Source organism: Carcharhinus amblyrhynchos, chromosome 27 (genome assembly GCF_965287045.1).
Source record: "Carcharhinus amblyrhynchos chromosome 27, sCarAmb.v2.hapA, whole genome shotgun sequence".
Taxonomy (NCBI): Eukaryota; Metazoa; Chordata; class Chondrichthyes; order Carcharhiniformes; family Carcharhinidae; genus Carcharhinus; species Carcharhinus amblyrhynchos.
In genome coordinates this window covers 37,581,537-37,605,641 of record NC_137350.1, presented here as the reverse complement: position 1 = coordinate 37,605,641, position 24,105 = coordinate 37,581,537, and the positions used below count along the sequence as shown (strand labels likewise).

The following is a 24,105-nucleotide window of genomic DNA, read 5'->3' as shown; positions in this document are numbered from 1 at the left end:
ACCGTCTGGAAACAAAACACTCTTTTGCATTTAGAGGTTTTTTTTTTACACACTGTTTGCAAAATGAAGCAGGGACAGAAATACTTGCACCTCAATATAAAAAAGTTCTGCTGCAAAATGCATTGAACTTAAGTAGTGGGGATAAAAGAGGGTTTTGGGGTGGGAAGGATTCACAAAACATTGCCCCATCTCTGGGTTTCAGCTAGCCACGTATAATTTTTATGCATTAGTTTGAACATTGGGATTTCCCAGCCCTGCGGAATGTATTGCATACAGTGTTGGGAATGTACTCTCTTGCCATATCCTTTCGAGAGCCTTCCTTACTCTGAATGCTTGCAGGCAGTCACCTCTTTCATGCCTCCGGTGCGACTAACTTGCTTTCCAAATATTGACCTGGGATTGTAATTTTTTTCTTGGAAACTTCTTATTTTCCAGTGTGAACATTGGAACTAATTTGCATGAAAATCTTCAACATTCTCTTTGTTAAAGTCGGTCTCAAATGACGCAAGCTCATCAACTTGGTTATGACATTTTTTTAGTAAATAGAATACTTATTTGTCCCTCGTAAAATAAAAGTTAAAAATGGGGGAGTAAGTCAGGCTTTTAAATTTCATGGACAGTCTTTGATTTCCAGAGTTGCCCCCTTTTCATTTACCTTGTAACAAGTTGATCCAAACTCCTGATTGTTCTAACTTTGATTACATTGTCAACTTTAGAAATGTGGCACCTCCAACAAGGTTGAGCTTACTAACAAACGTGGGGGAGACATGAACTCTGCAGTTGGGGAACAGAGCACTGACAGGGTAAAACATGTTACAAGATGCAGCGGTGAGGTGAACGATGCCCAAGGTTCTATTATTGTAACTACTTCAACCCAATGGTTACTTAGTTTCAAATGACCTCCACCAGATTCCAGATTAGTTCCAGCACACACAGCGGGATAGTTTATAAATCATTCAACTGAAAAATCGAGGAATCTGGGCTGAAGAATTGGAACAATGGGAATGGAGGAGTTGAGAGGAAGAGACAGTGAGAGAGAGAGAAAGATAGGAGAGAAATTAAAAAGGGGAGTTGGGGGAAGAAATAAACTGAAATTTAAAATTCCATGCCAACCATGTACTGCCTTTCAAAATGACATTATCTATTTCTTTGAATGTTGTTTTTGATAATTTTTCAGTGACTGCCATTTAAAGCTTGTGTTTTGCCATGCGATGTGCTGAAGTTTGTGTGTAGAATCCTGTTCTTTTGAGACCATTTAAAAAAAAACCTTTCCTCTTTCCGTTCTGTTCAAAGCTTCTTTATTATTGAGGCCAGTCAATGTGTTAAGTTTGCTAAAGAGACTGAAAGAAGCTGTCATTTCAGCAACTTGGCTCAATTTCATCCAATTCCTTTTTTTTTGTCACCAAACAGCTATACTCAAATGTTTCATTACAAAATAAATTTATTTCCTGTACTGGTATATATTGTGTACGTTTAATTTTATGCGTTTCAAAAATATATTTTCTTCTGCACTTTGCGTTCATTAGATACAGTTTGGCCTGAAGCAAACTCCACAAGGTCTGCTCTTTATGACATCTGTCTGCAATCTGGCTGTAACTTTGGCAATGAAAATCTCACGGCAGCTGTTGAGCAAAATAATGAGTGTTGCCCGAGTTAACCATGCTCCTCACAACCCTAAACCTCTGTCAGTTCATCCTGCTCGGTTCATTTTAACAATCTCCACAAAATCCCACACTGTTGGAATAATCAAACCGACATTCCTGACTCGGGAGCAATGGCAGATTTTTCTTTGTTGTCATTGGGTCAAAAAGCTGGAACCCCCTTCCTAACAAGAGTGGTTGTGGCCACACCACATGGACAGCAAAGAGTTTGAGGAGGCAACTCATCATCACCTTCTCAAGGGGACATCCCTTCAAATGAATAAAAAAATAACTTGGGTACCAAAATTAACATCAGACCATAACAAACATATTTATTAGCGAGAGAGAGCAAGCGAGGGATTATTTTATAGAGTTCAGATAAACATTCAAATAAAATTAACAAAAAGAATCTTTATCCTTTCCAACACTCCATCGAATTAAGATATTCCAACCAGTCAGATAGCGAGGGCTTGGCCTGTGGAGGCTGAGGAGGAAACAAAGTAAACTCAGTAATCACAGCCAGGGATAAGAAAAAAAACATTTTACAAAAGTTGCTGAAAGTTTTTCAGGTTTCTTGTAAAGAGAGGCTTGCCTCTTCCATGCTTGCTTCTCTTAGGTATCTGGGCCTATCCATGAAAGTGGCTCCCTCTCAGTACTATTCCTAAGTAGCCATTTTTGGAGAGCCAAGAGTGGCGAGCACCTAGAACCTAGGGTAGCATGGTGGCACAGTGGTTAGCACTGCTGCCTCACAGCGCCAGGGACCCAGGTTCAATTCTTGGCTTGGGTCACTGTCTGTGTGGAGTTTGCACGTTCTCCCCGTGTCTGTGTGGGTTTCCTCTGGGTGCTCCAGTTTCCTCCTACACTCCAAAGACGTGTGGATTAGGTGGATTGGCTATGCTAAATTGTCCGTTAGTGTCAGGGGGACTAACAGGGTAAATGGGGTCAGGGTCTGGATGGGTTTGTGGCTGAATGGCCACTTCCTGCACTGTAGGATTTTCTGATTCTTACCAATTCCATCCACCATCCCAATCCACACAGCTGCTGAGAGCAGGAAGGGAATATAGAAAGCATATTAGCCTCTAACGCAGAAACTGATGCCAGTCTTCGTTGTCCCAATCCCTTCACCTCATCCAACAAAGGCTGAACTGAATCTGGGGTCTTCTTGATCTGTTTTGACGCACGATCGTACATTTTTGAAAATGAACTTATGAGGTCTGGACATCGCTGGCTGGGTCAGCATTAACTGCCCATCTTTAACTGCTCCATTTCAGAAGGCATTTGCAAGTCAACCACTTTGCTGTGGATCTGGAGTCACATATAGGCAGACTGCCTTCCTTAAAGGACATTCGCGAACCTGACGTTTTATAACAATAATATTTTGTGGTCATCATTAGAATTTTAAAAAATGGAATTCAAATTTCACCATCTGCCACAGTGAGAGTTGAACCTGGGTCTCCAGATCTTACCTAGGTCTCTGGATTAATAACGTAGCGACAACACCACTATGCCTCTGCCTCCTCAGGGTCTTAACCTGCATCAACGTTGGGTTGCCTTCCTTTGTTAATTTAGTCAGCTACCCAAGTTCCCTGCAAGATCACAATTCAACTACACGAATCTTTAAAGCTTGGCTCAGGTGATGAATATATGAACTCTGACCCAGAGAGATTGGAAAGAGAATGGCAGAATCTTAAACGTGACCATATCATCATCACTCCTTCGGTCAGAGTGTGAGATAGGCTGGAGTCTGGCGTCCATGCATCTAAAATTACAGAATGAACCATTAGGTTCACAAGATGAGGAAGAAGGCCATTCAGTCCTTTACGCATCCTTTAAAAGTCTACATCTTGACGGGGGGGGGGGGGGGGGGGGGGGGGGCGCGGTGGTAAGGAGAGAACAAGCTAAAAAGAAAACACTTGGAGCTAAGATTTAGCCTGTGGAAATGATGTAATCCAGAACACATATTCATAAAACAATAATGCTTCCACATGCTCCATCTTACAAAACCTATGACAGGAAAAGACCAGATGGTCCATCAAGCCTGGCCCATACCATGGTGAATGAAACACCTAATTGAACTCTTGCCCCTCCCCTTTCATAGCCACATAATCACCCCCTCCCCCTCCCCCACTGCCACCTCCCCCCCCAACCCCCACCCCCACCACAGCTGCCAGCCCCCAGTGAGACAAAACAAACATCAAGATCAGGATTTACTGCAGGGAAGGGCAGTCTTTTTAACAAGGGGTGGACATTGAGTTTTGTAATAAAAGGCTGCAGAATGAGGGATTGAGAATACCAGTTCAGCAAGTCAGCCATTGACATCCTCACCTTAATTGTCGTATTGATAGGTTTATTATTTTCTTGAATGGAGCTAAGTTTGACCTCACCGTTGCTGGGGTAACCATGCTCGATATATAATGTGCAAACAACATTTGAGGAGCTGCCAGCAATCAACTGCAAGAATTTCAGCTTCCGTTCCTCCTCCAACCAATCAATAGCAAACCTAGAGAGAAAAAAAACAGCAAACCATCACTAGGGATTCAGCTATTGGGACAGAAATACTCCACAAGCTCCAGAGTTAAAATTGGAAGCTTAAAATAAATCTATTCCGATGGCTTAATGGCAAAACCCACTGAGTAAATATGATGCTGGACATGAGGCCCAGTTCAATCTCCAGTCTGTCCTGAATTAGACACACACAGCATAGAAAAAGGCCATTCGAACCATCATGCTAGAAACTAGAAAGAATGCAGCGGAGATTTACTAGGATGCTACCAGGACTTGATGGTTTGAGTCATAAAGAGAAGCTGGATAGACTGGGTCTTTTTCCTCTGGACTGTAGGAGGCATACGGATGATCTTATAGAGGCCTATAAAATAATGAGGGGTACAGATCAGTTAGATAGTCAATATCATTTCCCAAAGGTAGATGAGTCTAAAACTAGAGGGCAAAGGCTTAAGGTGAGAGGGGAGAGAAACAAAAGGATTCACAGGCGCAATTTTTTCACACAGAGGGTGGTGAGCGTCTGGAACAAGCTGTCAAAGTAGTAGAGGTGGGTACAATTTTGTATTTTAGGAAGCACTTAGACTGATATGTGGGTACAATGGGTATCGAGGTTTATGGGCCAAACGCGGGCAATTGAGACTAGCTTTGAAACAAAGAGCAACACAGCCAAAGGGCCTGTTTCTATCCTGTAAACCGCTATGACTCTATGCCTATTGCTGGTTCGTTGAAAGAGCTATCTAAATAGCATCACCTCTACCCTCGAGTCTTTCCCCGTAGTCCTACAGATACCAGGAAAGTTGGAAAGCACGCTATTAATTTGCCTTGGAGAGATTTAATGGGAAGCATCTGTGGAAAGAGAAAGAGAGTTTTATGTTTCAGGTCCTGACCTTTCATCGGAACAGTTCTAATGAAAGCTCCTTGACCAGCTGAGTATTTACAGCATTTTCTGTTTTTATTCCATTTTTATTTATTCTTTCATGGAAAATGGACATCACTGGCAAGGCCAGCATTTGTTGCCTATCCTTAATTGCCCATTGAACTGAGTGGTTTACTGGGCTATTACTAGGGTGGTCAGTAGTGGACCATATTGCTGTGGGTCTGTCCCTGAGCCATGTTTCAGCCAGGCCATTTCCATCACTAAAGGAAGCTAGTGAACCAAGTGGGTTTTTATGACAGTTGATGACAGTTTCACAGTCTAGCTTTCAATTCCAGATTTTATTAATTTAATTTAAATTCCATCAGCTGCTATGGTGGGATTTGAACTCCAGTCCTCTGGATTACTAGTCCAGATATTACCAATCCACCACCATCTCCCCGACTCAACATCAGAGCACAGAAGGTGGCTATTTGACCTGGGATTGGGCTCCCCCTCCACAATCTGTTTTATTGTGATTGCTGTGTCAGATATGAGGAAATCAGCCCCTATTGAGGTCTTAATGAGATAAAGATTCTGGGATTGATATTCTACACAGGTTCCCACAGGAACTGTGATAGAAAATCGATCCTGTGTGGGCCAAGCGGCCAGCTGTTTACGCCGTTGTACCACTGGGTTCCGCTGTTCATTTGCTGAAATTTATTTGGAAGAACACAGGGACAGGAGTAGGTCATTCGACCCCCCCCAGGCCTGTTCCACCATTCATTGAGATCATTGTTTCTTCACTGCATCCACCTACTTTGTCTAGCACAACTCCATCATCTCAGATTTAAAATGGAAAGTGGACAAATATTTAATGTTGGGCGATGGAAGGATAAACAAAGCTCCTTCAGGAAGGCCTCACTCACTGATTGGCTTAGGCAGGAACCAATGGCCACTGGAACTAGAAGGATCATCAGCATCTCTGGAACACACGGGCAGCACGATGGCACAGCGGTTAGCATTGCTGCTTCACAGTGCCGGGGCACAGGTTCAACTGTGGCCTCGGGTCACTGCCTGTGTGGAATCTGCACATTCGCCCCGTGTCTGCGTGGGTTTCCTCCGGTTTCCTCCCACACTCCAGGTGGTTCCCAATGGAGCAGGTTGTGCCTGGCCAAATACCAACTTCTTGTGACTATTAATCAAATTATACCTCAATGAGGAACCAGAATTCAGCCACTCATTCCAGTAAAGTTCTCATGGAAGGCAGAAAGGAACCAGCTTAAGGCAGCAAGGCCCCACGGTAAATGTTGGGAGATTCATACGAAATTAGCTGAGAGGGAGGGAGGTTGGGAACAGAAAACATCAGTCAGGGGACGGGTGAGGGAATTGTGTAAACACACATTGTGAAGGTTTGTCAGAAGGGAATTCAATAGTAACGGTTAAAAGGGAATTGAATAAATACCTGGAAAGGACAATTTTGCACGACTCTGGGGAAATAAGCAGGAGGAGTGGGACAATCTGAAAGCTCTTTCAAAGAGCTGTTCAACTCATTTCATATTGATTTTGGAACTGACGGCAAACTCACCTGTTCTGCAGGTGCTGGATTTCACCCCAAAGTTCAGCTTGACTCATGTAACGTTTCCAGATCTCAGCTGTAACGTTTGGTAGGTCAACTGACTCCATTTCAGACAGATCAAGGAAGCCACAATTGCTCTAGGAGAAAGGAAATAGAAAGTGCTACTTATGATGATTAAAAATTAGTCGTGCAGGTGTGTGAGAGAGAATCCTAAAGGATGAATGAGTTTGAATACGAATGACCATTTGACAGAGGGAGAGAGTGACTGTGAGAGAGAGTGAGATAAAGAGAAAGAGACTTCCAGAAAATACCCTCACATCAACCCAGCCTGTCCCATAGAAACACAATGTTTTAGACACTACTGCTCCATTGAAACTCTCCTCACCTCCCAGGTGAGGCCATAAACAGATAAAATGCAGGCTAATGTGGGGAAATACTGGAAGTTCCTACATAACCCCTGAGGCAAAACTATTCTGGAAGAGAGCTCTGGCCCCGATTGATATTACATAGTATCTTCCCAAGACTGAGAAAAATGTTTCCTTTGACGAGTGGATTATTTATCAGAAGTCAGATTTAAAATCATTCTCATCTCTTATCTAGATTTTCTGCTACACAGAATTATCATGATCTGTAACATTCATAGAATCCTTACAGTGCAGAAGGAGGCCATTCGGCCCATTGATTCTGCACCGATCACAATCCCACCCACGCCCTATCCCCATAACCCAATCGATGGTCCCGATCCTAGTTAGTATCCTAGCTGGATACCAAAGGGCAATTTACCAAGGCCATCCACCTAACCCACACATCTTTGGACTGTGGGAGGAAACCAGAGAACCTGGAGGAAACCCATGCAGACATGGGGAGAATATGCAAACTCCACACAGACAGCGACCTAAGGCCAGAATTGAACCCGTGTCTCTGGCACTGTGAGGCAGCAGCGCTAACCACTGCATCTGTCCAAACTATTCGAAAAGGTGATGGACGCTCAATTTCCATTAAGCATTTTGAAAATGAGTTGGGGACTGGTACCCGAGGAAGAGGAATTCACAGGGTTACAGACAAGAAGCAGGTGGACTGGGACCAAACATGACTGCCCTTTCAAGGAGACAGCAGAGGCACAGTGGGCCGAATGGTCGCCTGCTGCGCTGCAAGTTTCTACATTTTTCCCGTGTCAGGATAAAATGAGTCCTTTGGGTTAGAAAACTTATTGGCAACGTGCAATCAAACTGCAACACACGGCAACAGCCTCAGAGGGAGTAGAAGGAATAGTGGGGAAAGGAAATGGCTGGTGGGTGGGAGGAGGGAGAAAAATCAACCTATTTTCTCAGCCCCGACTCTATAGGTGATGGTGACTGGAGGGCTGAGTGAATTAATGGGGCCAGAGACATAGAATCAGATCATTTCCCCCAAGCCCGTGTTTGTTCACCACTAGCTCCCACACAGAAGCTTAAGCAGGTGGAAAGTTAGTTTAACAAGGGAGAGAAAATTGTCAAAGCAATTAATAATATTCTCACCTCAAGCTTAACTCTCCCATCGGTCCAAATTACTGTCAGCACAAGGGGAGCCAGCTGCGTCAGTGGGATCAGGGCTCGAGGATCAAACTGCAAAGTCATCTGATTTTCAGACAAGGCAAGGATCGTTACGCCTGACTGGCTTTTCACAGTTTCATGGAGCTGTGACAGTGTGTGAAAATCACTTGGACACATGCTTTAAAATAAAAAAAAAGATAGCACGATTAGTGGAGAGAGGAATAGTTACCAAAACAATAAACACTGGAATATGTCAGCACATCTGGCAGCATCTGTAAGAAGGGAAAAGAGCTGACGTTTCGAGTCCAGATGATCCTTTGTCAAAGCCAAAGAAATAAGTTTAAGTTCATTTACTTATTAGACACAAGTAGGCTTACATTAACACTGCAATGAAGTTACTGTGAAATTTCTCTAGTTGCCACTTGCCAGTGCCTGTTCGGGACAATGCACCTAATCAGCACGACTTTCAGAATGTAGGAAGAAACTGGAGCACCCGGAGGAAATCCACGCAGACACGGGGAGAACATGTGGACTCCACACAGGCAGTGACCCAAGCCGGGAACTGAATCTGGGTCCCTGGTGCTGGGAGGCAGCAGTGCTAACTCACTGTGCTTCTGTGTTGCTCCACTTACAATCAGGTAAAAGCAATACTTGAGGACAAATGGAATGAAGCTAACAATCTTGACTGGATGTAGCAGGTTACAAACTAGCTCAAGTGTGGGTATCCTTTGCAACTTCCTCACCTTTGTACCCCCTCGTTGAAGCAACATTTACTCACTAATTGTACTGGTATGTCTCCATACTGAGGTTTCATTAATCCTGATCAGAATGCGTAAAATCCCCGTCAATCACACTCAGAGACTCCACTGCAGTCAGTGATGGAGATTGATTTTACGGATAGAGTTTATGTAACTATCTTCCACTCATTATATTTTGTTGGAGGAATAACCCTGCCTCTAATTGGGAGGCACTCTTGTAGCTTTGGTCACGATTCCAGTTTGCTGTAGTTCTCACAGCCTGTAGGTGTTTTGTTTGCTGTGAATCAGACTTTCCTCTGTAAATTGTGCTGGAAACCAGGCTCCGAGTCCAACTTAACTTGCAACCTAGTGGCGTTAATACTCATGTTGCAGGAATCTATCAGTATCAGGAACTAGCTCACTGGCGGGATTCTCTCCAAATCCACCAGTACTTGTCAAGTGAAATACATCCCCCACATGACTCATATTTGCAGCACAGACAATTATTTAGGATTGATCAACAAAAGAAAAAGACTTGCATTTATATAGTACCTTTTACAAACACCAGAGACCTCAAAGACAAAGGCAAAATACTGCAGCTGCTACAATCTGAAACAAAACTGAAAATGCTGAAAACCAGTTCCTACTATAAACAGTGACTTAACACAAAAATTAAGAAGCGATTCATGGTAATTACCCACAGCAGTACATATTTACATCATGTGCTGTCTAATACAAAAAACATTAAAGCAAAATCCAGCGGCTGCTAGAACCCAGAACAAAAACAGAAAATGCTGGAAAATCTCAGCAGGTCTGGCAGCGTCTGTGGGGAGAGAGAATAGAGCCAACGTTTCGAGTCTAGATGAACGATATTCTCAGACCTGCTAGATTTTCCAACATTTTCTGTTTTTGTTTTATCTCAAAGCACTTTACAGTTAATGAAACACTTCTGCAGTATAGTCACTATTGTAATGTAGGAAACATGACAGCCAATATGTACACAGCAGGATCCCACAAAGTGCAATGTGATAATGATCAGGTGATCTGTTTATTTTGTTACATTGCTCAAGGGATGGGTATTGGCCGGGACACCAGTGATAATTCCCCTGTTCCTGTTCAAAATAGTGCCATGAGATCTTCAACATCTTCCTGAACAAGCAGGCGAGGTCTCAATTTAACATTTCACTCGAAAGGTGGTACCTCTGACATTGCAGCACTCCCTCAATACTGTAATGCGATGGCACAGTGGTTAGCACTGCTGCCTCACGGCACCAGAGACCCAGGTTCGATTCCCAGCTTGGGTCACTGTCTGTGTAGGGTTGCACATTCTCCCCATGGGTTTCCTCCGGATGCTCTGGTTTCCTCTCACAGTCCAAAAATGTGCTGGTTAGGCGAAATGGCCATGCTAAATTCTCTCTCAGTGTATCCCGAACAGACGCCGGAGTGTGGCGACTAGGGGCTTTTCACAGTAACCTCATTGCAGCGTTAATGTGAGCCTACTTATGACAAATCAATAAATTTGGAGTGGCAGCCTCAATTTACGTATTCAAGCCCTGGAGTGGAAATATTTATCCAGTGGTCCTCACCGGTCACTGCAGCCACTGTCCTTAGTCAAGAGCTGGATTGTTTGTTCTGCTTGCTGTATTGAAGTCCTGCACTTGCTGATGCACAAAGAACATTCCTCAATGGCTCGTTCAATTTGGTTTTTCTCCTTTGCCAGAGTGAGTTTCCGTTCCTGGACAGGGAAACAACGAAATATGACCAGACTTTACAGGGCAGCAAACTACCTTAATCCAACTCCCCTCTGGCTCCTTGACTTGTTTCTCTGACTTGAATCAACTCTCAGCTGAACTGCGAAGGCTGAGGCAGAACCTCACAGCAAATCATAGACTCCTACAGTGCAGAGGGAGGTCATTCAGCCCATCGAGTCAGCATTGACCACAATCCCATCCAGGCTCTATCCCTATAACCTCATGCATTTACCCTAGCTAATCCCCCGAAACTGAGGGCCAATTTTAACGTGGACAATCCACACAATCTGCATGTCTTTGGACTGTGGGAGGAAGCCGGAGTACCCGGAGGAAACCCATGCAGACACAGGGAGAATGTGCAAACTCCACACAGGCAGTATTCCAAGCCAGGAATTGAATCTGGGTCCCTGGTGCTATGATGCAGCAGTGCTAACCACTGTGCCTGGTGGTTACAGTTAACAGACTAACTATCCAACATTTCAGAGTTCAAATCCCACCATGAATTAATTTTGGTGATTTATGAGCTGACACCAGGTAACCACAGAAATGTCCGAGTGCAAAAGGAGGCTATTTGGCCCATTGTGTCTATGCTGGTTCTACAAAGGGGCAATTCACCAAGTGTTACTCCCCAGCCTTCTCCCCGCAGCCCCGCACATTCTTCCTTTTCAGGCAACACAAGCAAAAAAGCTGCCAGGCTGTCACGACGACAGAAACGCCTCTCAGGGAATTCTATCCAGTTCTAACCTCACTACCAGATTTCCACAAACGTACCTCATAAAGTTGCAACTTCTTCTGTTGTAGAGCCTCTTCCAGCTGTAGTTTCTGTTTCATGGATAATGATGAAAATGAGTTAGTAACCTCAGCCAACCTGTTCATGTTATACAGTGGACAGTAGACATATCAGGATTTGCCCCACACACGTGGGAAATGATTTCAAACTTGCCACGTAAGGAACAGAAAAGTGACAGCCAGGCACCTTTGAACAGGAAAATCACACCTGCGTTCACCAATCAACATTGCCTCCTGGTCCAGTGACATCTTAATTTTAAAATTCTCATCCTCTACAGGTTCACTGTGTCTCATGTCTGTAATCCCCTTCAGCCCCATGACTCTCTCATATCTCTGCGCTCCAATTCTGGCCTCCTACACCGCTGATTTTAACTGCTGGACTTACTCTCTAAATCTCTTTGCCTCTCCCCTTATTTAAGCTGCACCTTAACACCAATCTCTTTGACCAAGTCTTCAGTCACCTGTTTCAATATCTCCTTGTGCAGTTCAGTGTCAAGTTATGTCTGATAAAGTGAAGATATGTGAAGCAGGAGCAGTTTCACAGAAAATAAATTGTTATTGGTGTAAAATGCTTTAGGACAAACAGTGTTCCGAGTATGATCACTTCATGATCTCAAGGTTTTCCAAAATATTTTCACCGAGTCCCTACAGTGCAGAAGGAGGTCACATGGCCCATCCATCCTGCTCCAACAACTACCCCACCCAGGCTATATCCCTGTAACCCCGCATATATTTACCCTGCTAATTCCCCTGTCACTAAGGGGCATTTTATCACGGCTAAAAGACCTAATCCCCGCACATCTTTGCAGCCAGTGGAGCTGTTTTAAAGTGCAAGCGCAGTTGTAATTTGGAGAAATGCAGCAGCCAATCGGTGCACAGCAAGATCCCACTAACAGAAATGTGGTAGTTTGATCTTTTTTAAAAAGCAAGATTAATTATTGGCCAAGAACTCCCCTTGCTTTTGGGAAGAACTCCCCTTGCTTTTCGACAGTGAATATTACCTCCAGCTAAGGGGGCCTCAGTTTACCATTTCATTTGAAAGAAGGCACCTCTGATAGTGCAACACCCCTTCAGTAAAAGAGTAAAAGTTAAAGTTTATTTATGAGTCACAAGTAGGCTTACTGCAATGCAGGGCAATAAAACTACTGTGAAAATCCCCTAGTCGCCACAGTCTGGCGCCTGTTTGGGTACACTGAGGGAAATTTAGCATGGCCAATGCGCCTAACCAGCACGTCTTTTGGACTGTGGGAGGAAACCGGAGCATCTGGAGGAAACCCACACAGACATGGGGAGAACGTACAAACTTCACACAGACAGTGACCGAAGCCGGGAATCAAACCCAGATCCCTGGCGCTGTGAGGCAGCTGTGTCACTGTGCCACTGTGTCACCAATACTGCACTCACCCGGGAGTAACTGCCTAGATTTTGTGTTCAAGTCTCTGGCGTGGCTTTCTGACTCACACTACACCCACAGCCAACATAAAAACAAATCAGCTCCAACACAATCAATCTCTGATTACCTTCGCTTCATATAACTGAACAGCATCCCTCAAAGCTTGCTGCTTTGTCTCCAGGGCTTGGAATTTCCACAGGATCGCTGAGACGTTTTGAAGCTCCTCATCTTGCACTCGACATTCTGCTTTCAAACTCTTCCACTTCTGCCTGGTTTCGTTCAGTTTCTTCTCTAGGTAAAAAAAAATAAACTCACAAATGTAAATATTTCAGCTTCCAGTCTCTCACTGCCCCACTCACCACACCCACTGAATCTACCCAAATCTTTTCACGTGCTAAAGGGTTAGCCAACCTCACCATCATCCAACAATAATTTACACTTAACAAGGCACTTCACAGGAGCTTTAATCACACAAAATTTGATACTAAGCTGCAGAGAAGTATCAGGTCAGCTGCCAAAAGTCTTGAAGAAAAAGGTGCGTTTCAAACATCTTAAAAGTCAGAGGGGGAGAGGTTTAAGGAGAGAATTCCAGAGCTTAGGGCCCAGGCAAAGAATCAGCAGAAGGAGGCCATTCAGCCCATTCAGTCTGCACTGACTCCAAATCAGCATCTTGCCCAGGTCCACCCCACTGACTTATCCCTGTAACCCTGCACATTTACCATGGTTAGTCCACCTAACCTACATATTTTGGAAAACTAAGTGGCAATTTAGTACAGCCAATCCATTCTAAACTGCACATCTTTGGACTGTGGGAAGAAATTGGAGGACTTGGCGGAAACCCATGCAGACACGGGGAGACAGACACACAGAATGTTACCCAAGGCCAGATTGAACCTGGGACCTTGGCACTGCGAGTCAGCAGCGCTAACCACTGTGTCACATCTGATATTATAATAACGATGAAGGAAAATTGTTGAAAAAACAAGGGGTGGTGATTGGAAGAGTGCTGAAATCTCAGAGGATTGTAGAGCTGCAACAGGCGACTGTGATGTAGACATGTGGGTGAGGCCTTGGAGGAATTTGAACGCACAAGTAAGAATTTTAAAATCACCAAGTTTCAGTCCCATCACCTGAAATATTTACATTCACCTCGAACATTGGCCACCTCAGTTTCCATCCTGCCACACATTAGTCACTGCAGACGTTATTTTTCCAATGCTCTCCTGACCAGTTTCCAAAGATGGACTCCAATAAGACCATAAGACATAGGAGTAGAATTACACTCACATTGTCTGTACCTTTAACACTTAATTAGCTGTAAAGAGTCACATTCCAGTCATGATGCTGTAAATTGAATTTGTGTCTTTATATGCCTTGTTTGTAAACATAGAACATAGAACATTACAGCGCGGAACAGGCCCTTCGGCCCACAATGTTGCGCCGACCAGTCTTATTTTAAAAAAAAACATTGACCCACTAATCTAAACCAATCCCTTTTCGTCCATAAACCTATCCACCAATCTCTTAAACGCCCCCAAACTAGGCGCATTTACAACTGCAGCAGGCAGGGCATTCCAGTCCCTCACCACCCTCTGGGTAAAGAACCTGCCCCTGACATCCGTCCTATAACTACCCCCCCTTAATTTAAAGCCATGCCCCCTCGTGCTAGATTTCTCCATCCGAGGAAACAGGCTATCACCATCCACCCTATCTAAACCCCTAATCATCTTATATGTTTCTAAAAGATCCCCTCTTAGCCGCCTTCTTTCCAGTGAAAACAACCCCAAATCCCTCAGTCTCTCCTCATAGGACCTCCCCTGCATACCAGGCAACATCCTGGTAAACCTCCTCTGCACCCTCTCCAAAGCCTCCACATCCTTCCTGTAATGTGGGGACCAGAACTGCACACAGTACTCCAAGTGCGGCCGCACCAGAGTTGTGTACAGTTGCAACATGACGCTGCGACTCCTAAATTCAATCCCCCTACCAATAAACACCAAGACACCGTACGCCTTCTTAACAACCTTATCTACTTGATTCCCAACTTTCAGGGATCTATGTACACATACACCTAGATCCCTCTGCTCCTCCACTCTATTCAAAGTCCTCCCGTTAGCCCTATACTCAACACATCTGTTATTCCTACCGAAATGGATTACCTCACACTTTTCCGCATTAAACTCCATCCGCCACCTCGCGGCCCAGCTCTGCAACCTGTCCAAGTCACCCTGCAAACTTCGACACCCTTCCTCACAATCTACCACACCTCCGACTTTGGTGTCATCAGCAAACTTACTAATCCACCCAACTATACCCTCATCCAGATCATTAATAAAGATTACAAACAGCAGTGGCCCCAAAACAGATCCCTGAGGCACACCACTCGTAACCGAACTCCATGCTGAATAATTACCATCAACCACCACCCTCTGTCTCCTATCTGCTAACCAATTCCTGATCCAAGTACCTAAATTACCACCAATCCCATACATCTGCATTTTCTGCAGAAGCATACCATGGTGAACCTTATCAAACGCCTTACTAAAATCCATATATACCACATCTACTGCCTTACCCCTATCCACCTCTTTGGTCACCTTCTCAAAGAACTCAATAAGGTTAGTAAGGCACGTCCTTCCCGCTACAAAACCATGCTGACTATCTCTAATCAATTCATTACTCTCCAAATAACTATAAATCCTATCCCTAATAATTCTTTCTAAAACCTTGCCCACTACAGAAGTAAGACTCACTGGTCTGTAATTCCCAGGGAAGTCTCTGCTCCCCTTCTTAAACAGATCTCTCACTCACATCAGCAGTGCTCCGAAAGTTAGTGGCGTTTGCTACCAAACTTTAACCTGGTGTTGTGAGACTTCTTACTTGCTTTGCTGATCCCAGGAATGTGGGATTTCAAAACATGCTTGTGACTGCAAATTCCTTGTGGGTCTTCCTCTACCCTGCCTGCAGCAGCTCGAAGCTGTGATCTCCAATGTCCAACTTTGGGCTACTCTGCAATCATTCCCCATCCCTCTGCTCCAGAATTAATCGTGACGTTCTCAGCTGGAACATAGGATTCTTTTGCTGCATGAATTCTTCCAGCTTCATCAACTATTTCAAATCTACTTCTTTTCTGGTCACGCCGTTACTTATTTCCCTACATCACCCTCCTTTGAACTGCCCTGAGATATTTTGTACATTGGAAAACTTTGTAAAAAGACTCCCTTTTGTCAGAAGTAATACAATTTAAAAAAAAATTTATACTGGGGATAAAGATCAGAGCAGAACACTAAACTACTTTCACCAATCCTCACATCCACCCCTCCCAGAAAAAATTCCAGATCTTTCATAAAGGTTCACTTAGTCATTAATTACATTGTCAAAAAGCATCTAATGAGCCAACTACAAGAGGGGCTGACATAAGGTATGTTACTTATTCAATAAAATGCTCAAATATGGGCGTGTGTGTGAACCACCTGCATGGGAAGTTCCCAATTCCCAATGCGGGCTGGCAGTGTGGGAGTAGAGGGAATGAGAGTGAGCAGGACGTCCACAGGGAAGAGTAGAAAAAGAATTTCAAACTGACTGATGAAGAGCAACCCACCCTTCTGCTGGTTCGTGAACCAAGCCATGTAGTTGCAAGTTGGCTGGATGTAGCCGCCATTAACCTAGTGAACACTGCAGCAACAGCAAATTAATTTTTATCCTCTGCCTAGATGGGATTTGACCTGGCTCACCGCAGCATTACCTGGGTCTCTGGGTTAGTAGTCCAGCAACTGTTACAGTTGCATCATTGAAAGCATTCTTTCTGGTTGTATCACAGCTTGATATGGCTCCAACTCTGCCCCAGACCGCAAGGAACTACAAAAGGTCGTGAATGGAGTCCAGTCCATCACACAAACAAGCCTCCCATCCATTGACTCTGACTATGCTTCTCGCTGTCTCGGAAAAGCAGCCAGTATAATTAAGGACCCCACGCACCCTGGACATTCTCTCTTCCACCTTCTTCCATCGGGAAAAAGATACAAAAGTCTGAGGTCACATACCAACGACTCAAGGCCAGCTTCTTTCCTTTCTTTTGAATGGACTTACCTTATATTAAGTTGATTTTTCTCTACATCCATACTATGAGTGTAACACTACATTCTGCACTCTCTCCCTTCCTTCTTTATGAATAGTATGCTTTGTCTGTATAGCACGCAAGAAACTATACTTTTCACTATATGTTAATACATGTGACAATAATAAATCAAATCAAATCAAACCAAATCAATAATACCACAGCACCACTGTCTCCTCAGAAGCATTATTTGATAAGATCAGGCATAGAACAACAGGAGGAATTAGGACAGGTGACCAAAAGCTTGGCCAAAGAGTTAGGTTTTAAGGATGTCAAAAAGGTTGAGGGAGAATATCCCAGAATTTGGGGCCTGAGTAGTTGAAAGTAAAGCCACCAATGAAGGAGCAATGAAAACCTGCAAGTGGCCAGAATTGGAGGAGCACAGAAATCTCAGAGGTTGTCCAGCTGGAGAAGATTATGGATCTAGCTTGGAGCTTGGGCCATGCAGGGACTGAAATACAAGGATGAGAATTTTATTTAAGTTAGTGAAAGACAATGTTTTATTGGCCATGACTCTGAGTCAATATCACACACAACTAATACCATTTTTCTCTTCATGCAATGACCTTTCAGAAGAAGCAGGTAACAGAAGTCTCTATCAAAACCACCTTTCAGTCCCAGAAGGTGACATCTCAGGCAGTTTAACTATATAGCTTCCCCCAAGCCTCCAATCCCATTCTCTGGCTATGACAGATCTGCCAACTCACGGAGATCCTGTTGCTGGGTATGTTCTTTGATTTCCCTGACATCACTGTTTTTCACCATGTCCAGGAATAAAGCACAGGTCTTCAGTTGTCGAAACATCATCTTCTGGTTCCTCCGGAAACCCTGGAGAAATAAGAACGATATCTGTAAATACAGCTTCCAATAAATCTAGACAGTATCACTTAGCGTGAACACCCCATTAGATAAGGTGGATTTGCATTTGATGATGTGCCACTGTACATACGTAGAAAAATATCTCAAAATTCTTTAAGCTCAATGAATTATTTTGCAGAAGTGGATTAATATCGTAGTCAATTTCCTCATGTCAAAACACAATGAGGTGACGAGTCTATGAACTAACTTTTCTGTTGCTGTTAGCTAGGGAAGGATTTTGTCTTAAGACTCTGTATAAACTCACAACTTCTTCAAATGGTACTATGGGATCTTAATCCTCATCCGTGCCTTTGTCACCTCCAGATTTGACTGCTTCAACATTCCTAGCCTGTCTCTCATGTTCAACTCTCCAGAAACCCCAAAGGAATCCAAATCTCTGCTGCCCACATCCTAACTTGCGGGAAGTATTGTTCACCAATCACTCACTGTGCCTGCTGCCTTACATGGCTCCCAGTTAGGATTGTAAAATTCTTATCCTGCTTTAAAATCTCACGCCTGATTCACGCCTGTTCTCTGCAATCTCCTCCAATTTTACAAATCTCTGGGATACCTGCACTCCTCTAACTCTGGCTGCTTGACCATCCTGTATTATAATTGCTGCTCCATTACCAGCCCCAAGCTCTGGAACTCCCTCCATAAACGGCGCTGCCTCTCTACTTGCTTGAAGAGACCTTAAAACTTATCTCTTTGATCAGGCTTTTTGTCATTTTTCCTAATATCTTCTTTTGTGGCTTCTCTTTTAATCCTTGTCTTATCAGATGACACGGTGGCACAGAGATCAGCACTACTGCCTTACAGAGCCAGAGACCCAGGACCAATTCCAGCCTTGGGTAACTGTGCAGAGTTTTGTATATTCTCCCCATGCCTGTGAGAGTTTCCTCCGGTTCCTCCCATAGTCCAAAGACGTGTAGGTCATGTAAAATTTCCCCTTGGTGTCTAAAGACGTATAGTTAAATGGATTAGCCATGGTAAATATGTGGGGTTAGGGGGATAGGTTGGGGGAAAGGGCCTGGGGAAGGTACTCTATCAGAGAGTCGGTGCATACACAATGAGATTTTACCCCCTCCTTTTTCTTCACCCTAACCAACGTGTTTAGGATTTTCAGAAATTAAATGAAGACAATTAACTTGTAATACTCACGATTGCATGCTGGACAACAGCAGGTCCTTCCTCTGATATACTTTCATCCTCTTCATGGATTATTTTCGCAGCCTCTGCTTCTTTAAGCAACCTGCAATTTATGGAGAAGTAAGCAAAGTTTTCCCACAATAGCTGCTCAAACACCGTACAGCTTCATTAACTCGTACACATGCGCAATTGGACAGTCAGAAGGAAAGGTCCAGGTGACTGCGTTATGGAGCATCTCGTTCAGTCTGCATGCATGACCACCACCTTCCATCTTGTGCCATTTTCACTCAGCATCTTGCCCTCTCATTCTCACATTTCTGCCCTCAGCCTGCTGCAATGATCCAGTGGAGCCCAATGCAAGCTTGAGGAACAGTACTTCATCTTCCATTTAGATACTTTACAGTCTCTTGGATGCAATATTGAGTTCAACAACTTCAGACAATGAACCCTGTCCTCCATTTTGTGTGTTCTTTTTCCATAGTGCCAGTCTGTGTCTTGTTCTCACGTTTTGCTTTCAGACAATGCTGACCCTTATTCTGCTATTAACACCTACTTTGGGCCAACACTTGATACTTTACTATTACCATTCCCACTCTCTTTGCCTTTGATCAATGACATCATAGAATCCTTAGTGCAGGAGGAGGCCATTCGGCCCATCGAGTCTGCATTGACCACAATCCCAACCAGGCACTTTTCCCGTAATCTGCTAATCACGTGACACTACGGTCAATTTACCATCGCCAATCAACCTAACCCCCATTGTGGGAGGAAACCGGAGCATCCGGAAGAAACCCACACAGACACAGGGAGAACGTGCAAACTCCACACAGTCAGTGACCCAATGCCGGAGTTGAACCCAGGTCCCTGGCGCTGTGAGGCAGCAGTGCTAACCACTGGGCCACCATGCCGCTCATCTTTAGCACTTAATCTCTCCTACCCTCTAACGTATCCTTGACCTTTTCGTTTTCACTACCTGACACTCCTGCTTTGCAAAAGCATAAAACTCTTCTTCTTTTCTCTCTCTTCAGTTCCAAGAAGCCATTTTGGACTTTAAAGTTTATTTATCAGTCACAAGTAAGGCTTACATTAACACTGCAATGAAGTTACTGTGAAATTCTCCTAGTTACCACACTCTGGCACTGGTTTGGGTCAACACACCTAACCAGCACATCTTTCAGAATGTGGGAGGAAACCGGAGCACCCAGAGGAAACCCATGCAGACATGGGGAGAGTGTGCAAACTCCACACAGGCAGTGACCCAAGCTGGGAATCGAACCCAGGTCCCTGGAGCTGTGAGGCAGCAGTGCCACCGTGCCGCCCCGTTGAAACGTTAACTCAGTTGCTCGCTCCACAGATACTGCCAGGTCTGCTGACTTTTCCAACACTTTGTTTTTATTCCTTTACAAGACACACCAGGAGAAATGGCAATGGACAAGTGCTACGGATGCTGCCAAACCAGCTGTTTGGATGTGCTCAACGGTCAGTTACGATTTCCCTGGGATAGAGCTCCGACACCCTGTGCTTCCCATCCCCACCCTCACCCATGTAACATTCATTGTGTTAGCTTCTAAAAGAAACTTCAATTATTTTCCTCAATAATCTGTCAATTTTTTTGTCTGATGAACACTGCCATAAAGTACTCTGGGCACGTTACTATCCTAAAACATTTGAAAGACCACGACTCAGTTGGCAGCACTCATGCCTGAGTCAAAAGTTTATGGCTTTGAGCTCTACATCAGTGACTGAAGCACAAACCTCGGTCAACACCCCAGAGCAGAAATGACGGAACGCTGCACTGATGGAGATGTCATCTTTCAGATGAGCTATTTAACAGAGGACATGTCCTCCCTCAGAAGGACAGAAAGGCAGGGTATGGTTGGCCTGGTCAATATGTATCCCTCACCCGATATCAGTAAATGCAGATTGCCTGGTCAGTTTCTTACTATTTGTGGGAGCATTCTTGGGCAAATTGGCTGCTGTTTCCAACACTGCATCAATGAGTACACATTAAAGAAGTACTTAATTGGCTATAAAGCACTGAAACATTTTGAGAAGCATCTTTTAAAATGATTCATTCATAGATATGAGCATTGCTGCTGGGGTTGTTATTTATTGTCCTTCCCTAATTGCCCGAGATGCAGCAGCGGATGAGCTGTTGCAACCTTGTGGTGAAAATGCTTCAATAATCACTGGTGGGGAGGGAGTTCCAAGACTTTGACCCAGTGATGACAAAGGAGCAATGATAGATTTCCAAGTCAAGAATGTGGGTGCTTTGGATATCTCTTTGCAGTCAAACACCAGACAGACAGTGACCTGAGGCTGGAACTGAACTCCGGTCCCTGGCACTGTGAGGCAGCAGTGCTAACCATTATGCCACCCCTCGCAGCACCAGGGACCCAGGTTCAGTTCAAACCTCAGGTCACCATCTGCGTGGAGTTTGCATGTTTCCCGCATCTGCGTGGGTTTCCTCCCAGATACGCGGGTTAAGTTGATGGGTCAATTTAGCAGGTCATAGTGTCAGGGATTAGGAGGGTAAATAGGTGGAGTTACTGGAATAGGGCCTGGGTGGGATTGTGGTCAGTGCAGACTCTTTGGGCCAAATGGCCTCCTTGTGCATTGTAGGGATTCTATGATTCTAGTCACCGGCAAAATGATCAAATTGTTCTTTTCAAATTATAAGTTTTTTAAAAAGAGGCTATATTAATTTCAATTCATAAGGAGACAAAACATTAAAAGGCAGGAATGAAGTATGGAAAGTAATGGGTGAACACAGAATTAACTTTGTTTAACCACAAACAACAGCTATAAGAAATTATCCAAAATGCTACCTCCTAGTATCATAGAATCATTACAGACAGGAGGCCTTTCAGCCCATTGTGTCTGTGCTTGCTTGCTGAATCAGCAATCTGCCGAATGTCACTCCCCTGCCTTCTCCTAGTAACCCTACACATTATTCCTTTTCTGAGAAGAATCCAATTCCTTCTGAAGTGCCTCGCTTTAACCAGCCTACACCTCACTCTCAGGCAGTACATTCCAGATCTTAATCACTCACAGTGTGAAAACATTTTTTCCTCATGTCCCCATTGCTTCTTGTGTCAATTACCTTAAATCTGTGCCCTCTGATTCTTGACCGTCCCACCAACAGGAACAGTTTCTCTCTATCTACTCTGTCCAGACCTCTCATGAATTTGACTATCTTTTCTCCCACCATCTCCAACCTGTCAACATAATTGAAGATTCTCATCCCTGAAACCACTTGTGAATGTTTTCTGCATTCCCTTCAATGCCTCACTGTCTAAAGTGCACCATCCAAAACTGATCACTATGTCCAGTTGAGGCCTACTCAGTGGTTTCTATAAATTTAACGTAAATTTCTTTTTCTCGCACACTTGCCCCTATTGATAAAACTTGTGTTAACTGCATGCTTTATTAATTACACTCCCAACCTATCCTGCCACAGCTGAAGCAAGTTTTTACTTTTAATCTTTCATGGAAATGGGTATCACTGACAGGTCCAGCGCGTTGAACCAAGTAGCTTGTTGGGCCATTTCCATGGGCAGTTAAGCGTCAACCACATTGGTGTGGGTCTGAGGTCATATGCTGGCTAGACAAGGAAGAGGTGGCAATTTCCTTCCCTAAAGGACATTAGTGATGTGCTTCTTTTACTGACAATTGATGATAGAACAAAGAACAATACAGGAACAGGCCCTTCAGCTCTCCAAGCCTGCACCAACCACGCTACCCAACTTAACTAAACCCCCTACCATTCCAGAGACTATATCCCTCTATTCCCATCCTATTCACGTATTTGTCAAGATGCCTCTTAAAAGTCATTACCGTATCCACTTCCATTACCCCTCCCCCGGCAGCGAGTTCCAGACACCCACCACCGTCTGTGTAAAAAATCTGCCTCCTATATCTCCTTTAAACCTTGCCCCTTAAACCTGTGCCCCCAGCAACTGACTCTTCCACCTTGGGAAAAAGCTTCTGACCATTCACTCTGTCCATGCCCCTCATAATCTTGTAGACTTCTGTCAAGTCGCCCCGCAACCTCTGTCCCTCCAGTGAGGATGTGGGTATGCCGGCGTTGGACTGGTGTAAACACAGTAAAAAGTCTGACAACACCAGGTTTTAGTCCAACCTATTTATTTGATAATATACTCGCAAGCTTTCGGGTTAGCCCCTTCGTCCTGACGAAGAAAAGTAAAAACCCAAAAGCTTGCGAGTATATTATCAAATAAATAGGTTGGACTAAAACCTGGTGTTGTCAGACTTTTTACTGTCCTCCAGTGAGAACAAACCAAGGTTCTCCAACCTCTCCTCATAGCTAATGCCCTCCATACCAGGCAACATCCTGGTAAATCTTTTCTGTACCCTTTCCAAAGCCTCCACATCCTTCTGGTAGTGTGGTGACCAGAATTGAATACTATATTTCAAGTGCGGCCTAACTAAGGTTCTAAAAATCTGCAACACGACTCGCCAATTTTTAAACTCAATGCCCCAGCCGATGAAGGTAAGCGTACCGTATGCCTCCTTGACTACCTTCTCCACTTGTGTTGCCACTTTCAGGTACCTGTACACCCAGATCCCTCTGCCTATTAACGCCCTTCAGGGGCATTAATCTGTATTAGAGCTTCCAAAATGCATTACCCCACATTTCACTTATCAATTTTCAATTCCAGAATTGCTAATTAATTTTCCATTCCTCAAGAGCACTGGCGTTGGGCTCTGGAGTGTCCAGTGGTATGACCATTTACACCAGCACCCCGAGGGCAGGGAGCCTGCAGCAGCCTCGCTGGGGCCCAGCAGCAGCAGCCGGGTGGGGCTGAGCTCCCGGTTTGATACAATGTGGATACATTGGGAGGGGAATGTATCCGAGCGGGATACATCCAGGGCTGCAGCCGGGGAGCTGAGCCCTGTCCCCGGACAGGGTGGGTAACAAAGCGGCACTCACCCCCTGGCTCTCTCCGCCAACATCTCACCCACAGCCCGCCCTGCCCGTTCAAACTGTAACGCTGCAGCAACACCACCAGCTATTGGCTGAGACCGAGCGACCATCACCATGGCGTCATGTTAAAGGGGAGGGCGGGCAAGCAAGCAAGGCTCTTAAAGGCGCCGCGATCTCCTGCAACGGATCGGCCAAGGAAAAACTAACAGAAAAGAATCGACATTCCACGGAGCTGGTTTCACGCCAGGATACCTCAA

At 44.5% G+C, this 24,105-nt stretch overlaps 1 protein-coding gene across 2 annotated transcripts; it reads right to left on the bottom strand.

Moving 5' to 3' along the window:
- Window positions 1-1,950: 1,950 nt before the first annotated feature.
- On the bottom strand, window positions 1,951-23,919 carry LOC145359217 (uncharacterized). Of its 2 annotated transcripts, XM_080213697.1 has the most exons (10): window positions 23,855-23,919; window positions 18,913-19,003; window positions 17,601-17,721; window positions 12,904-13,067; window positions 11,366-11,416; window positions 10,430-10,578; window positions 8,092-8,284; window positions 6,584-6,711; window positions 3,966-4,140; window positions 1,951-2,124 (listed from the first exon to the last, which is right to left on the bottom strand). In XM_080213697.1, the coding sequence occupies exons 1-10, from the start codon at window positions 23,875-23,877 to the stop codon at window positions 2,053-2,055; spliced, it is 1,167 nt and encodes a 388-aa protein (XP_080069823.1). In that variant the 5' UTR covers window positions 23,878-23,919; the 3' UTR covers window positions 1,951-2,052. The 2 variants fall into 2 exon arrangements, with proteins under 2 accessions (XP_080069823.1, XP_080069824.1); XM_080213698.1 differs by lacking the exon at window positions 11,366-11,416.
- Between the last annotated feature and the right edge of the window lie 186 nt (window positions 23,920-24,105).